The sequence below is a fragment of the Ctenopharyngodon idella genome, chromosome 1 (genome assembly GCF_019924925.1).
Source record: "Ctenopharyngodon idella isolate HZGC_01 chromosome 1, HZGC01, whole genome shotgun sequence".
In the NCBI taxonomy this organism is placed as follows: domain Eukaryota; kingdom Metazoa; phylum Chordata; class Actinopteri; order Cypriniformes; family Xenocyprididae; genus Ctenopharyngodon; species Ctenopharyngodon idella.
The window spans coordinates 15,290,192-15,305,825 of record NC_067220.1 but is presented as its reverse complement, the minus strand read 5'-3'; the positions used below and the strand labels follow the sequence as shown (position 1 = coordinate 15,305,825).

The 15,634-nt window shown below is 37.2% G+C and overlaps 1 protein-coding gene across 1 annotated transcript; it reads left to right on the top strand.

Moving 5' to 3' along the window:
* Window positions 1-1,196: 1,196 nt before the first annotated feature.
* wfs1a (Wolfram syndrome 1a (wolframin)) lies at window positions 1,197-15,627 on the top strand. Its single transcript, XM_051892493.1, has 10 exons — window positions 1,197-1,324; window positions 1,663-2,223; window positions 3,026-3,102; window positions 4,202-4,346; window positions 4,478-4,651; window positions 5,209-5,286; window positions 5,469-5,572; window positions 8,316-8,441; window positions 8,604-9,292; window positions 12,136-15,627. Exons 2-10 carry the CDS (start codon window positions 1,668-1,670, stop codon window positions 13,313-13,315), a joined length of 3,129 nt encoding a protein of 1,042 aa, XP_051748453.1. The 5' UTR covers window positions 1,197-1,324; window positions 1,663-1,667; the 3' UTR covers window positions 13,316-15,627.
* Window positions 15,628-15,634: the final 7 nt, after the last annotated feature.

Sequence of the window (15,634 nt, the reverse complement as noted above, 5' to 3'; positions counted from 1 at the left end):
GCTTCGATCATGAACTGTGTGAATGAATCAATGACTCAGACGCTCACTTGTCGCCACCTACTGGCGAAAAGGCCAGTTCACAGTTCACACTAAAACGTTTTAGGGGCTGTTTACACGACACCGTTTTCAACTAAAACCGTAAGACTTTTTATGCGTTTTGGCCGTTGATTTACATGACAACACGTCTTGGGTGGCTCAAAACGCAAACGTTTGAAAATAGGTTTCAAAGTGCAAGTTTTTGAAAACGGTCTCCGTGTAAACAATAAAAAAACGCGAATCTGTGAAAACGATGACATCGTGCACATGCGTATTACATGTTCAGTGTTTCTTCGCCATCTAATGGCCTGCCAGCAGAATACAGCGTTTTTAGTCGTTTTCACGGATTTGTGTGAATGGGGATCGTTTTGACAATAGTGTCGTCTGTACACAGAAAACTCAAAGGAAAAACTTCTCCGTTTTAACCATATCGTTGTCGTTTAAACGTACCCTAAGTTATTACATAACAGCACGCTTGAAATTAAATGAAAATTAAATATATAACGTTATACTCCGTTGGTATAGACACTATATAGTTATCGTTCTTGGTGTGAACGGGCCTCAAGTGCAGAAAAGCCCAAGCAGTAAACGAATATTTTGTAAACAGAACAGATTCAAAAGATTCGATTCACTGAGATGAATCAAAATCCCTGTTCAGTCTAGGTTTGGTGCCTATGGGGTCTCCTCCTTTCAGCTTTGTTTCTCAAACAGCATGGTTTAATGAACATTTCAGGGCTGCAGAAAAGTCCGCAAACAACACTGCAAACTGCATCTTCTGTGAACCTGGCATACACCACTATCTATGCGAAAAAAAGCTATTATTTATTGTCACTTCGTTGACATCTAGTGGCTGACCATTAGGTCTGAAGAAGGTTCCTTCACTGGACCTTTTTCATGATTTTATCTTGATTAAGAAAGCACCGAAATAATTATCTTAATACATTATAAGCTTACCCCCTAGTCTTTCGCCACAGCAAGACTAATGTGTTTTGTCATGCGAATCCAAAATAAGCGCTATGACAATCCTTCGGGCAATGCTACGCGCTGCTCGATTTGCATCCAATCAGAGAGCAGAACTCTTTGATTGGCACTTGAGTTTTCCAATTAAAGCTCCGCTCGCTGGAGGCATGGTGTGTTTTAACAACTGCGATTCCTTAGTGGGGATCTGGTTTCATAGAGTGGTTATGTGTGGACACAGGAACGAAAACTTTAAAAAATAATTTATTTTTTACTGTGATACGTCATATAATGTTTGTCTGAAGATCGTCTATTCAATCATCTTAAACGAGTAAGTTGTTTCAATTCTGATTTCTTTTATTTTGAGTGTTAAAACTACTTTTAGCCTGTATTATAAATATGTAATATGTATGTATCTGGATATGTAAGTAAATTTGCATATAGGGCTATAATATATATATATATATAGAGAGAGAGAGAGAGAGAGAAATTATATATAGTTTAAGTTGTATATACATACACACATTTGTTTGGTAGGCCTATATTTAGTACAGTTTATGTCAAATCCATGTTATGAATTTGGTAGATTAATCAGTTCTCTAAGAACATGTGAATATTTAAGAAATGAGAGTAAGTGAGGAAAACTTACTTATGTTTATTGTTCTTTAGGTGAGATGGACGCTAATTCCAATCCACCACCATCACCTGAGTCTCTCATAGAGAATAGTGCAACCCACAAATGTCTCAACCCTCCTGTTCCATCCACTAAATCCATTCCAGGCACTGAGACGGCTGGTCCCCCTTTCTCCAACTCTGGCAGCACAGACCCACCCTCTAAATCTCCTTCTGTAACTCAAGATACTACATTAAAACACCCTAATGTTAAAACCTGTAACGTTCCAGCGAAACCAACAACAGTTAAACCAACCCCTGCATCATCACAAATCTCTAAAACTACTCCAACTATGCCAGCTCCATCATCATCATCATCAAAATCAACACCATTAATATTATCTTCTCCCAATGATCCATCCACACCCAGCATCACCATTTCTGCTGATCCTAACCCATCTACAGCTTCTCCCGAGGGTTCATCGTCCACCCCCAAAACACCTGCAGCGGGCTCCGGTAAACTCCCCCGTCAACGGAGCTTTTTGGTTGCGGCCCAAAAGGTGATGATGCAGGAGAAAATAAGAAAGGATGAGGAGCAGGACAAAGCTGAAGAATATGGTAAGTGAAGCTTTACATAATGACTAATATATTTAAAATCCTAAAGGACAATCTGATGACTTATTTATTTCTTTGAATTATACAATTTAAGTATGAATTCATAATTTCTTTGATCTATTTGACTTTTTGAAACTCAAACTGATATTTGTGATGGTACCATATTAATTGTAGTTTCTTGAAATACATTCAGTGTGCATTACACTAAAGGAATGCATCTGACCAAGGGTCACCAGTGAGACATGCTTGTGTGTGCTAGTGCTAGCTTAGGACATAAATCCTATTTTTATCACGAACTTCTGAGGAGACCAAAAAGATTCACCTCTCACTTCAAAATCAGAGGGATAGATTTATTATACTCATAGTCTAGTTTTGCTTTTCTGGTTTGGTTTTGAACTCTGAATCATGATGAGTTATGTAACTTGCAATTTTCTTTCAGATGCAATTAATATATTTGGGATTCGCTATATTGGGGCCATAAATTTAATAAGTGACAAAGAATCAAGTAATACAACCCAGTTGGTAGGAAACTATTGATAAACTAAATGGTCAGTAAAATGCCTTTATCTTTTCAGACATACTCAAGTTCTTCTTTCCACTCATTTGGATTGTTCCATAACTTCAATCAACATTAATCATGATAAAACTATCAGGATCACATGATTCACCTTGGATCTGTAGCACAGATGAGCATAGTTAATTTATTTAGAGCGAAATAGGAGGACTGTTGTGGATTCATTAAGACTTCAATCAGTTGTGCCAAATTAATGTTAACCTAATTTTAAGTGACTCTTATCTCTCTTAGATGATATGGATGAAGATCTGCCATTTGAGGAGCTCCTGGAGAAAGCTGAAGCTGGAGACCCTAGAGCACAGAGTAGAGTGAGTGCATGAAAACACGTGTAATAATTGAAAGAATATTAAAATAGTCATTTAATGAAATATTATGACAATTGATCATAAAATTGATTATAAAAATATGTGGTGTATAAACAAGTAACATGCAAGGCCATGATATGTAATAACTTCTAAAATGTAAAAGTGGACTGAATCCTGTTCGGCAACTGGATTTTTTTCTTTGAGGAGCTCGAAATTGGGTTAAGCACAAACCAAATTATAACGGTTAATACTTATGAATTCACTAGTGTGTTCCTTAATTGAACATTGTGTCATGGTTTTGGAACTGATTGTGATGGTATTGGAGTTGTGTGAAGCTGTTCTTCATTGACCTATATAATGGAGATGAGTGTTTGCAATGTTTTAAAGCTTTAAGACTTTAAACGATCTACAGTGTATTTTGAGGTACAGATTAAATTCTGTAGTGATTCTGTCACCGTAGTTGACAGCGTGTCCTTTTTGGCGTGGCTATTTTCAGCTTTCTGGAAGACGAGCCCAGTCTCAATATAACTCGAATGCTCCTGCATGTACACTTTCTCACACAGTCAGAGCAAATGTGTCTGCATATACAGACTCAGCTGACATACATACTGTAAACACATACGTTAAAAGATGAGCCCTGACTTCCCCTTTCCTCTAAAATGAATTCCACACAAATACCTTTTCTCATTCATATTTGATCAATTAGGATCAAGATATAATAGAACATTATGTGAGATGGAGATAAGTATGCTGTCAAATGGGCCAAACATTTGACAGCATAGTTCACTTTCTGTTAATGATTTTGCACTAATCTGTGATGGCGTTGGTAAAGGCAGACTGTAAAGCTCTTACCATGGTTTAGCATTTAGGCTAAGATTAGATGTGGTTATATGACACTCAGTCTGGCTTTGAGCCTCTGGGATATTAGGCCAATTATTACTGTTCATCAAAAAATAGTACAGGGACCGATGGGTAATGTTGTCAGTTCTGCATCATGTTGTGATCTAAGCAAATTGCACTGTATATAAGATATTTTGATCATTCTGCTCAAAAGTTCCTTTTTTTTATTTAAATTGTATATTATTTAATGTGTTTGCTGTAGCTTGGTAAATACTACCTTAAACTGGCAGAAGAAAAAGACACAGAGACAAATAACCACATAGCTGTTGAATGGTTGGTGAAGGCAGCAAAACAAGGTCGGAGAGATGCAGCCAAACTACTTCAGAAATGCTGGATCCAAAAGAAAGGTGAGGGAAATCTGAGAGAACAAGGACCTCTTGCCTTCAATTGCAAATTAAATCAATGTATTCTGAAGATATGTTGAAACGTTCTTTGATAATAATCACAAATGGATTATTTTTGAATTCTCTACTGGCAGGCATCACACCAGAGAACACACAAGAGGTGAGAAGGCTGTCCTCAGAGAGTAAGTTTGAACAGGCAGTAAGGAGAGCAGCCATGACAATGTATTGGAAACTCAATCCTGATAGAAAGAAGAAAGTAGCTATGTCTGAGATGCTGGAGAATGTCAACCAGGTCAATACTGTACCAGGTAATTAATTTCTTTATTTTATTAATTTTATGCAGCAACAGTATTTTTCATTCTTGTGTACCTTAAAAATGGAAACAAGTGGCATTTTTGAGCAAATGTTGATTTCTAGGATGCTTATATTGTATGTACATTCTAAAAAATGCTGGGATGTTTTAACCCAAAATTGGATCACATATGGACAAACCCAACCGTTGGGTTAAATATTTAAATTTTAACCCAATGGTTGGGTTTGTCCATATTTGACCCAATTTTGGGTTGAAACAACCCAGCATTTTTTAGATGCCAGCATTTGCATCAGTAATTATTAATTTTTAACATAGTTAATAAAAATGCAACCGTTCATTGTTAGCTCAGGTCAATTAAATAATATTACCAGATTTACCAGAATAATGCATTAGTAAATGTTGAAGTTAACATTAACTATGAATTACTGCTTTAGAAGTATTTTTATTGTTAGTTCATGTTAACTAATGTCAACAAATAGAACATTATTGTGTCACTGAAATAAATTTAACATGTCTAACTAGTAGTAACTCTTAATAACTTCTATGTTACAGGTGAACCTGCTGTATGTGGTGTAACACCCAGCATTCATTCTCAGAGGAAAATCCTTGAGACAATGGTGTCTAATGGATGTAAGTGTACATAAATGTGTATATGCAAATACAATACATTGGATCTTCTGAGAAAAAAAAAGACTGTAAAAATAAAAAAGGTATATTTGTTTAACCTGAGGTCCAATTTTTCTGCTTAAAAGTTTAGCCAGATACTGGTAACTCATTAATTATGCAATTATGCAATCTTTTTCCTTCTACAGCTGGCTCTAAGTATGTGGATGTGGAAGATTTTGTGGAGATGACAAAAAAGTTCACAGAAGGCAAGGAGATTTTAAGGAAAAATGATGCAGCCACATTTGATACGGTGAGGTGCTACACTACATATATATATATATATATATATATATATATATAAAAGCTGTAAATAAAACAAAGATTATTGGAGTTTCACATTAGTGGTTCCCAATCCTGATCCTAAATACCCTTAACACTTTACATTCTTGATGTCTCTCTTATCTAACACACACATTTGAGGTCTTGGGCTGTGTCTGAAATAGCATACTAGTAGGTACTTATTTTGAATAACTTACTTTGCGAGCACTAAAAACGTATGTACTATATAGTATGAATCCGTGTTGTATGAATGCAACCCGGACATACTACATTTGTCACGTTGCCACTGTCATGTGACCTACCAGCGTCAGTTGTGTCACTTCACTGCTATTCACGAATCCTCTCCTGTGGCCTCATAGGATAGTAAAGTGTCCATCATATGCACACTTCAGAATCTTGCCGGAAATAGTAGGCAATCCAGGTACTTTTTGCCTGTTCTCTTATGAGTACTGTCAATTCGGACATACTTCTTTTGTCGCATACTGTTTTTCGCGAACTAATAGGGAAGTACGCAATTTCGGATGCAGCCTTGGAGTCTTTACTAATGAGCTGATGAGTTTAATTAGGTGTGTTTGATTAGGAAGACATCTAAAATGTGCACTGCTGTTGGTACTCCAGGACCAGGATTGAAAATACTAAGAAAATACTATTTCAGTCTTTCTGCTTCAAAATTTTGTTTAATAAATATATAAGCTATCATCATTTATTTGTCCTTGAGGCATTTAAAGGGTATCATTTCTTCACCTTGATGTTGTTTCAAACCTGTATGACCTTCTGTCTTCTGTGGAAAACAGTTTACGACCATATAATGAAACTCAGTGGGGTTCAAACAACACTGGATCCCATTGCTTTGTATGAACAAAAAACATTTTTTTTTCTTTCTCAAAATGTATCTTCTTTTGTGTTTTGTTTGGAAAGCCATGAGGGTGAGTAAATGACGACATAATTTTTTTCATTTTGTGTGAGCTTAAAGTTCCACCAATGGGAGTGTAATGTAAGTCGCTAATATCAGCTGCTAAATGACAGCTTGCTACTTGCTTATACACTGCCCTCCAAAAGTTTGGAAACGCCCTAGAAAAGTGGGGTTTTGGACAATATTGGCATGAATCCTTTTTAATTTGTGATAATTTTGCACTGATAAGGGACAACACAAACTATGAAAACATATTTTATTACATAAACAGATCATACATAGAAAAAACTTAAATTTTCGATTAATCAAAATATCCACCATTAGCAGCTATTACAGCTCTGCATAATCTGGGCATCCGAGCTGTTAGTTTATTATACTTGATATATTACTCCAAGCCTCCTGAAGGATTGCCGAAAGATGATTCACACTGGTTGGACACTTCTTACGGACATCACGATCCAGTTCCTCCCATAGTAGCTCAATTGGGTTGAGGTCGGGTGGGGGATGCCATTCCATGACAGACATGATGCCCTCTGACTGTTTCCTCTCCAAATAGGATTTGCACAGCTTGGAAGTGTGCTTGGGGTCATTGTCTTGTTGGAAGGTGAAGCCGTGACCAATAAGGCACTGACCAGAAGGAACAGCATGTCGTTGCAAAATGCTGTGGTATCCATGCTGGTTCAATATTCCTTGGACATGATACAGGTCACCAACTTTTCCTGCTCCAAAACAGCCCCAGACCATCACACTGCCACCTCCATGCTTCACAGTGGGTGTGATACAGGCATCTAACATCTTTTCACCAACTCTGCATCTCACTTAAAATCGTCTCTTTGAGCCAAAAACTTCAAATTTGGATTCATCCATCCAGAGCACCTTCATCCAATCATCTGCTGTCCAGTTTCTGTGCTTCTTTGCCCACTGCAGTTTCTTTTTCTTGTTGTTAGCAGTGGTTTCTTAGCTGATATTCGGCCATATAGACCTGCTTGTTGGAGTCTCCGACGGACAGTAGTACATGACACTGGTACATCATGTGCACTGTTGAGATCAGCTGTCAGCTCTGGACAAGTTAGGCGTCTGTTGCGAAGGCTGGACACTCTTACATATTTGTCCTCACTAGAAGAGGTACTTCTTGGTCTTCCACTCCTCTTTCTGTCTTTATTGGACCCAGACTTTGCCTTTCGTTCCAAACAATAGTGGACACCTTTCAGCGAAATTTTCAACTTTTTGGCTGTATCTCGCATTGAATAGCCTTCATTCCTTAGAACTATTACAGACTGACGTGTTTCCAGAGAAAGCTGCTTGCACCTGACCATGTTGTCAAGAAACACATGGAAACTCTCTATAAAATGGGCCAAACAAGTCATTTGATTGGCAAGAGCTATTTGGAAACTATCTGACCTAAATTGGGTTCTAATTGGTTCATCTGTTGTGTTGTGTTGTGTTGTGTTGAAGCTATTAAGGTGTGCTGACCCAAAAATCTTTTACAAACCTGGGCCAAGTTTAAACCAGTAACCAGGCATCACAGCTGGCAAAGGGGCATGTGTGACTTTGAAATGTATATATTGCTATTATTATGTAATCAAAATGAAAATTATTATTGCTGGTCTTCAATGATAATGTCAAGTTACTTTAATGTATTTGCATCAAAAAATGATAAGGATTTATGCTGATATCGTCCAAAACTACACTTTGCCAGGGGTGTTTCCAAACTTTTGGAGGGCAGTGTACATCATAATAAAATCTTGCAATGGTTCCAAAAGATCTGGAATAGTAAAAATGTGCTACTCTTTTCATACAGAAAAAAAATGAATTGGCCCCTGCTGTTCATAAGCGTCATCGAAAGTCTAGTTGGGGAATGGGGAGCAGTGGGATGATGCTGGCTTCCAGACGCAGCGGTGCAATGAAGAGAGCCCTGGACATTTTGGTGAAAAACAAATAAACAAAAATTATGTACAAATATTTGCTTGACACAGTCACCACTGATGTACTTGAGTTATAACAGATTATATTATCTGTCAATCAAAAATAACAGATTACTCTTGAAAACTGCAAATGCTGTTTCTAAATGTCCTTCCTTTCCCTGTAGGGTCTGCAGTACCCACTCCATGCCATTATTGAGATGAAGGAACATTTAATTGACTGGGCATCTCGTGCTGGTGTCCAATGGCTGAGCACCATCATCCCAACACAACACGTCAATGCTCTTATCTTCTTCTTCATCATCTCCAATCTCACCATTGATCTGTTTGCCTTCACCATCCCGCTCCTCATCTTCTACCTCTCCTTTATCTCCATGGCCATCTGCACACTGAGAGTCTTCCAGAGCAGCAAAGGCTGGGAGAACTTCCGTGCCTTTACTGCCCTCCTCACACGCTTCGAGCCCAGCTTAGACGTGGAGCAAGCGGAGAACAACTTTGGTTGGAACAACCTGGAGCAGTACTTCTACTTCATGATATCCGTGTTCTTTGTGATCTTCACTTTCCCGGTTGCAGATAAAGGCTGGATCCCATGTTCAGAGCTTTCCACGGTAGCCATCTTCTTCACAGTACTGAGCTACATGAGCCTGAGCCCGTCTGCAGCAGCGTACGCTCGAAAGGCACTTATCATTGAGGTGGCTTCATCTTTGTGTGCCTTGACCAGCAGGTTGCCAAAGGAAATGGTGATGGCAAGGAAGCTGGGACATATTTTCACAACCATCCCTCTAGGAGAATCAGTGGTGTTGGAGCTCAGTGTACCCTGTGTGCTCTACATCTACCTTTTCTACCTGTTCTTCAGGTGAGGGGACGGGTTTCACATAAACCTATTTAAGGCAATGTTGATACATTTCATTGGATTGGGTTATTATCATTGACTACAACTAAATCCAAAACTATTTAAAATATTTTTGTTAATTTAAATAAAGCTGAAAAAAATATACTTAAACTTAAACTAAACAGAAAATTAGAAATGTTGCCTTGGCAACTTAGTTCAAGTTGAAGCTTGTAAATTACTAACTGGATAATAATAAATAAAATAAATATAGCTGCAAGCAGCAATTACCAGGGCCAAGCACAAAGAAGGCATAACAAGACATCCCAGCACAGCTGGGAGCATCAGAATTACTGCAACATTGAGCAATTAAAGACATATTTAGGCAAAATGACAGAAAAATACCTTCAGATAAATACCTTCAATAATAATTATTTAATGATTCATCACTTTCAACCAATAGGTGGCGCTGTGACCAAATTGTTGTGGTATGGTCAAAGTAAGGTGACAGTGACTCATGCAACGTTTGGTGTCAATATGCCAAAGCATTGCAGAAATACAGCTTCAAGAGTCGGTTTTGCATCATGCCTCAAATTCGTTGCTCCGGTATACGAAAACAGTTTGACGTATCATCTTGAAATCCATAACTTTTTGTCGGCATGGTCTGAAGATGATACGATTCGATTTTTGTGAAAATCGGAGCAACAGTCTAGGAGGAGTTCGAAAAAGTATGTTTTTAAAGAAAAACAATATGGCGGACAGGAAGTTCAGCCGACTATGGCAAATTTGATATCTATGTTCTCAGCATGGCCCAAGGAATCTATTGAGACCAGTTTCATTACAATAGGTTAATATAGTCAAAAGTTATTAGCATTTTTGTAAATTTTGTTATAACTTTTAACCACAAGGTGGCGCTGCGCTGAAACTTCTTGTGTACTGTCAGGGCATGGTGCCAAAGACCCATACCAAGTTTCGTAATTATATGCTAATGCGTTCATTAAATACAACATTTTAGCACAAAATTCAAAATGGCCGATGGTCAAAATGGCCGATATTAGAAAATTGGATATCATTCGACTCGGCATGATGCCCGAATCTAACAAGACCAAATTGATGAATTTTGGACAAACCCATCAGAAGTTATAAGCAAAAATAGCCATTTCTCGTATCTCCGGACCAGTAGGTGGCGCTGCGCCGAAACGCTGCATGTTGCCTCAGGTCATGCTTGTGATGACTTGGACCAAGTTTGGTCTGAATACGATAAAGCGTTGCAGAGATACAGCCTTATGTCTATTTTCGCAAGCGCTACATAAAATTCGTTTGTGTGTTTTTCGAAAACGGTTTGAGAAATCAACTTGAATTCCATAATTTTTGTCGGCATGGTCTGAAGATGATCTGGTTCAATTTTCGTGAAAATCGGAGTAACAGCCTACGAGGAGTTCGAAAAAGTAGTTTTTTCAGAAAATTCAAAATGGCGGAAAAATTTTCATGATGGAAAATGACGTCATAGGGTGCAATACCCAAGGAATCAGAGGGAAAAAGAATTTTGTTTCTAACCCTTATGGTTCAAAAGTTATTAACATAAACATGACTGAAACTTTGGACAGCTGGTGGCGCTAGAGGGATTGAGTTAGAGACTCCAAATTTGCTATGGCCACAGATCAGACTGTCCTCTAACTGTGTGCCAAATTTCACAACTTTCCCGCAAGCGGTTCTATGGGCTGCCATAGACTCCCAGAGCGGAAGAAGAAGAAGAAGAAGAAGAAGAAGAAGAAGAAGAATTAAAAAGAACGCCAACGATTACAATAGGTGCCTATGCACCTTCAGTGCTTGGCCCCTAAAAATAATAAAAATAAAAATAAATAAATAAAAACTAAAACTCTACTAAAACTGAAATAAAAATAAATTAAAAACTTAATGGAAATGGAAAAATCGTAAATGACAAAAGCACATAACAAAATGACTAAACAATAAACAAAAATTGAAATAAAAATAGTAAATAAAATAAAAAAAATAATAAAATACAATTCGAACATATGAATAAATACTAAAATAGTAGATAAATAATACTAAAATAACACTGGATTAGATGCAGGGGAAAAAAAACACAAACATTTTTTTTTTACATTTTTTATCAATTTAAATATATAGTTTTATATTTACATTTATAATTTTCAATGTCTAATTATTCAATATTTATTTAAAAAATGTATTGTTTTTATTATACATTTTTCACACATGCATTATTTTTTGAAAGAAAACTAGAAAAATAGTTTATGATTATAAATTTTTCACTTTTTTTCATTAAATGTGACATTTTCTGTACAAAAAAAAGAAGAAAGAAATTGCAATAATCACTGGAATTACTATAATTGTACAAGAAATACCAAGAAATTTTGGTAACACTTTACAATAAGGTTCATTAGTTAACATTAGCTATCTACATTAGTTAACATGAACTAATAATGAACTGCACTTCTACAGCATTTATTAATCTTTGTTAATGTTAATTTCAACATTTACTAATACATTATTAAAATCGTGTTAACATTAGTTAATGCACTGTGAACTAACATGAACAATGTTAACGAAGATTAGTAAATACAGTAATAAATGTATTGCTCATATTTAGTTCATGTTAGTCAATACATTAACTAATGTTTAACTAATGAACCTTATTGTAAAGTGTTACCGAAAATTTTGCTGGAAAAATGTATGTACATTATAATAAAAATAGCGCTGACCCAATCATCATTTTAATATTTATTTTACTATTATAATATAATATTCATTTTAATATTATATATTTTGATATTGGTGTCTGAATATGTTGACCATACCTAACTGGACCTCTTTTTTGGCCTTTATAGTATGGCACGTGTGAGGGGATTCAGAGGGACGTACTGCTTTCTGGTGCCATACCTAGTCTGCTTTGTGTGGTGCGAATTCTCTGTGGTTCTGCTGCGGAATTCCACCACCATCGGTCTTATCCGCACTTGTGTCGCCTACTTCCTTTTCCTGTTTGCGTTACCTGTCCTGGCTATGGGTCTGATAGTGATGCTCCTGATTCAGGTGGTCAAGTGGTTCCTGGAGTTGGAGTTGACTAAAATGCTGGTGACACTGGCGCTGTGCGCCGTCCCTGTGATGCTGCGGCTTTGGACTCGATTCAGCCTCTCCATTCTAAATGTCTTCCGTTCCATCACCGACAGAGGCCCAGTGAAGCTGATCCTCCTGTGCATCAGTACAGTGATTTTTCTCTGTGGTGTCTATGTCTATAATGCTGAAGGTCTGAGGGTTTATAACTCCACACTCACCTGGCAGGAATATGGTACACTGTGCGGCCCACATGCCTGGCAGGATCATGGGACGGCTCAAACACAGCTCCTCTGCAGCCACCTGGAAGGCCATCGTGTCACCTGGACAGGAATATTCCGTCGTATTCGCATAGCTGAGAAGGAAAACGGAGCTCAGTCTGTTATAAACATACTACCAGTGTTCATGGGTGACTGGCTGCGGTGTCTCTATGGTGAGGTTTATCCGAAGTGTGAACCACAGAATAATACGTCTCCGGTTGTGAATGTCACAGACGTCGTCCCAGAGCCTGTCAACACCACAATGCTGTTCCTCCAGCAGGAAGAGGCGGAACTCTGTCGGATAAAGGCCTTTGCTAAACACCAATGCCACGTTAAACGCTTCGACAGTTACCGCTTTGAGGTGACGGTCGGCATGCCGGTGGATGGGGTCACAAAACTTGACGATCCGGCAAGCGACATCCTCCTAATGGCAAGTCATGAGTTTAAACAGGTGCTGCTGAACCTCGATCCAGGCAGCATGGTAGAGTTCAGCACAAAGTTGGAAGGGAAGCTGGGTACCAAACTACCTGCATTTGAACTGAAAGCCATACACTGTCTGAACTGCAGCTCGTCATTGGTGCCTGAGGGACGACAGGTCAAGATCGAGCGCAACTGGAGGAAAACAATGCTTAAAGCCATTAAATTTGCATTTGACTTTTTCTTTGCTCCGTTTCTTTGTGCTAGGATCAATGTGTAAAAGAGAAGTGGAAGGAAAGATGAGATGGAAAGCTGAATCACAGTCAAAGTGTTTGAAAGTGAAAGTGAAGTGATGTGTAGCCAAGTATAGTTTCCCATACTCGGAATTTGTGCTCTGCATTGGACCCATCCAAGTGCACACACACAGCAGTGAGTAGTGAACACACACCCGGAGCAGTGGGTAACCTTTTTTTTTTTTTGCTGCGGCGCACAGTAGTACACTTGTAGTGTCTTTTTTATATTAGGCTGATACCACTTTTTTGGAGCTGTTTGTGCAAAATTGTGCATGCTGTGATTGGTTATCACCTTAACTTTCATTAATAAGTCACAAACATTTTTATGTTGTATCCATAATCCATGTAAAATACATTCAAATATGAATATTAGAAGAATTATGGATAGGGCTGTGACTGTAGGCATGACAACCGCGCCACCGCGGTCGTGGAGTGTCACCGGCGGTAGTGTGACGTATATATATATATATATATATATATATATAAATCTTAAAGGTCGCGGGAAAAAATGACGGAAAAAATCTGCAGCCCGTCTGTCATTTTGACAGATTACTGAGGCTGATGTTGCATGTTGCTTGTAACTGTAATTCTCACCCCTGTCCAGTAGGTGGTGAGTGCGCTCCAGTGTGGCAGCAGAGAGCGAGTTCAGTCTCCAGAATAGAATTAAAACTATACACACAGACGAGCACCCAGTTTATTTTCCATTTTATAAAAATAAAGTTATAATACTTATACTTGCTTACATAATTAAGTTTCTAATCCAGTTCGTTTTGTTTTAAATGGTTCCTTTTGTTATTTTTCTTTCTGACTATAAGTTTATGGTCAACGACTGGCTTTTCTGAGGTATAATGCTACGTGACATTGTTTGAAACACTGATTGAACTGACGTGATACAGATTTCGGTAAGCTAATGTATCTTTCAACATATTTTTTGATTTTCATTCATGTTTATTTCGTTCTGTACAGTAGTAAAGAGGAAAGGATGATCGCATTCACTCACGATCCTCGACAATTGTTCAAAATGAAAAGTGACGCAGTCTTTGATCAACTTTCTTTTCATAATATAAATAAATGTATAGCCTTTGCCTATTTGCTTATCCTGTAAGTTCGTGAATAAAAATGAAAATGTGGACGAAATCAGAAGCTATTAAATGTATTATCATTAAAATATAAAAATTAAAATGACGGGTAATAATTGATTATGACGGATTTTTTTGCGATCTTGCGCAAGTCTAACGCAACCTCTGATATATATATATATATATATATATTTATATATATATATAAAACCAACCCGGACCCCACCACCGCAACACCGGCGGTTGTTGGTGATTTCCCACCGCGGTAGTAAAAAATTGCCACCGTCACAGCCCTAATTATGGAGTTAAAAGTTTCATGACAGTTCTGTTTTAATGTACACTATAAAATGCTTTGCATTTCATTATAGCAAACAGTTTGTTAAAGAAATTAAAATTCTTTCATTTACAAATTAATTATTTATTATCCAATGAGTTTAAAGCGTTTCATTCCATATTTTATTCACCATGTTTTTTTAGCAAGCTTTGCTGAAATTAGAATTCTCTGCTTTTAAAATCCAGCATGCGCAAGATGCTGAAAAACTGAGATGTTTATATAGAAAAACAATTAAAAAGCAGCGCAGCAGAAAAACATGTTCTATGTGAAGCATCCATTTTTTGTCCAGTGCCAAAGTAGGTTAGGGTTTTGTTTGATATTTCTAGGCATTTCCTTTCTTTTCTTTTTTTTTTTTTCTTATCTATTTAACCACCAGATTTGATCTAAGAACCACCATTTCTGACCTTTTACATTTTTTTAAGCTTCAGAAATTCAGCCTTTGCAACCCAAATGATTAAAGCACATATTTATGATAACGATCCATGTGCAATGGATCTTTATTCCCATTTTTGAATGTTTTTTTTTTAGATTGATTTTTGTCATAAATAAGAATGCATGGAATACTTTTTAGTATTTATTTATCAAAGTGTGTTTCTGTAAACATGAGCCTTATCTATTATTTGTTAGTTTAAATATTGTTTTTTTGTTTGTTTTTTTAATTAGTCTACATTATTCATAAAAATCTACATACACCCACACAGCCTGCACAAATTGTCGCACTGAGATGATGTCACTGTTAAATGGAAAAGCCATCTCCATACAGATGTTTTCCTTAAATGTCCTATGACAAGTATATATAAAACGTGTTTACAATATCTCTGTGATAATACTTTTATTTTTGTGAAAATGTAAAAGTGAATTAAAGAATATCACTATAAGCATGTCAGATTTGT

What these genes read in the sequence shown, in the direction of transcription:
- wfs1a (XM_051892493.1), top strand. Translation starts at nt 1,668, where the DNA reads ATGGACGCTAATTCCAATCCACCACCATCACCTGAGTCTCTCATAGAG. An exon ending in ATGCTGGATCCAAAAGAAAG is followed by an intron (nt 4,347 to 4,477) that starts GTGAGGGAAATC and finishes CTCTACTGGCAG; the next exon opens with GCATCACACCAGAGAACACA. An exon ending in AGAGAGCCCTGGACATTTTG is followed by an intron (nt 8,442 to 8,603) that starts GTGAAAAACAAA and finishes CTTTCCCTGTAG; the next exon opens with GGTCTGCAGTACCCACTCCA.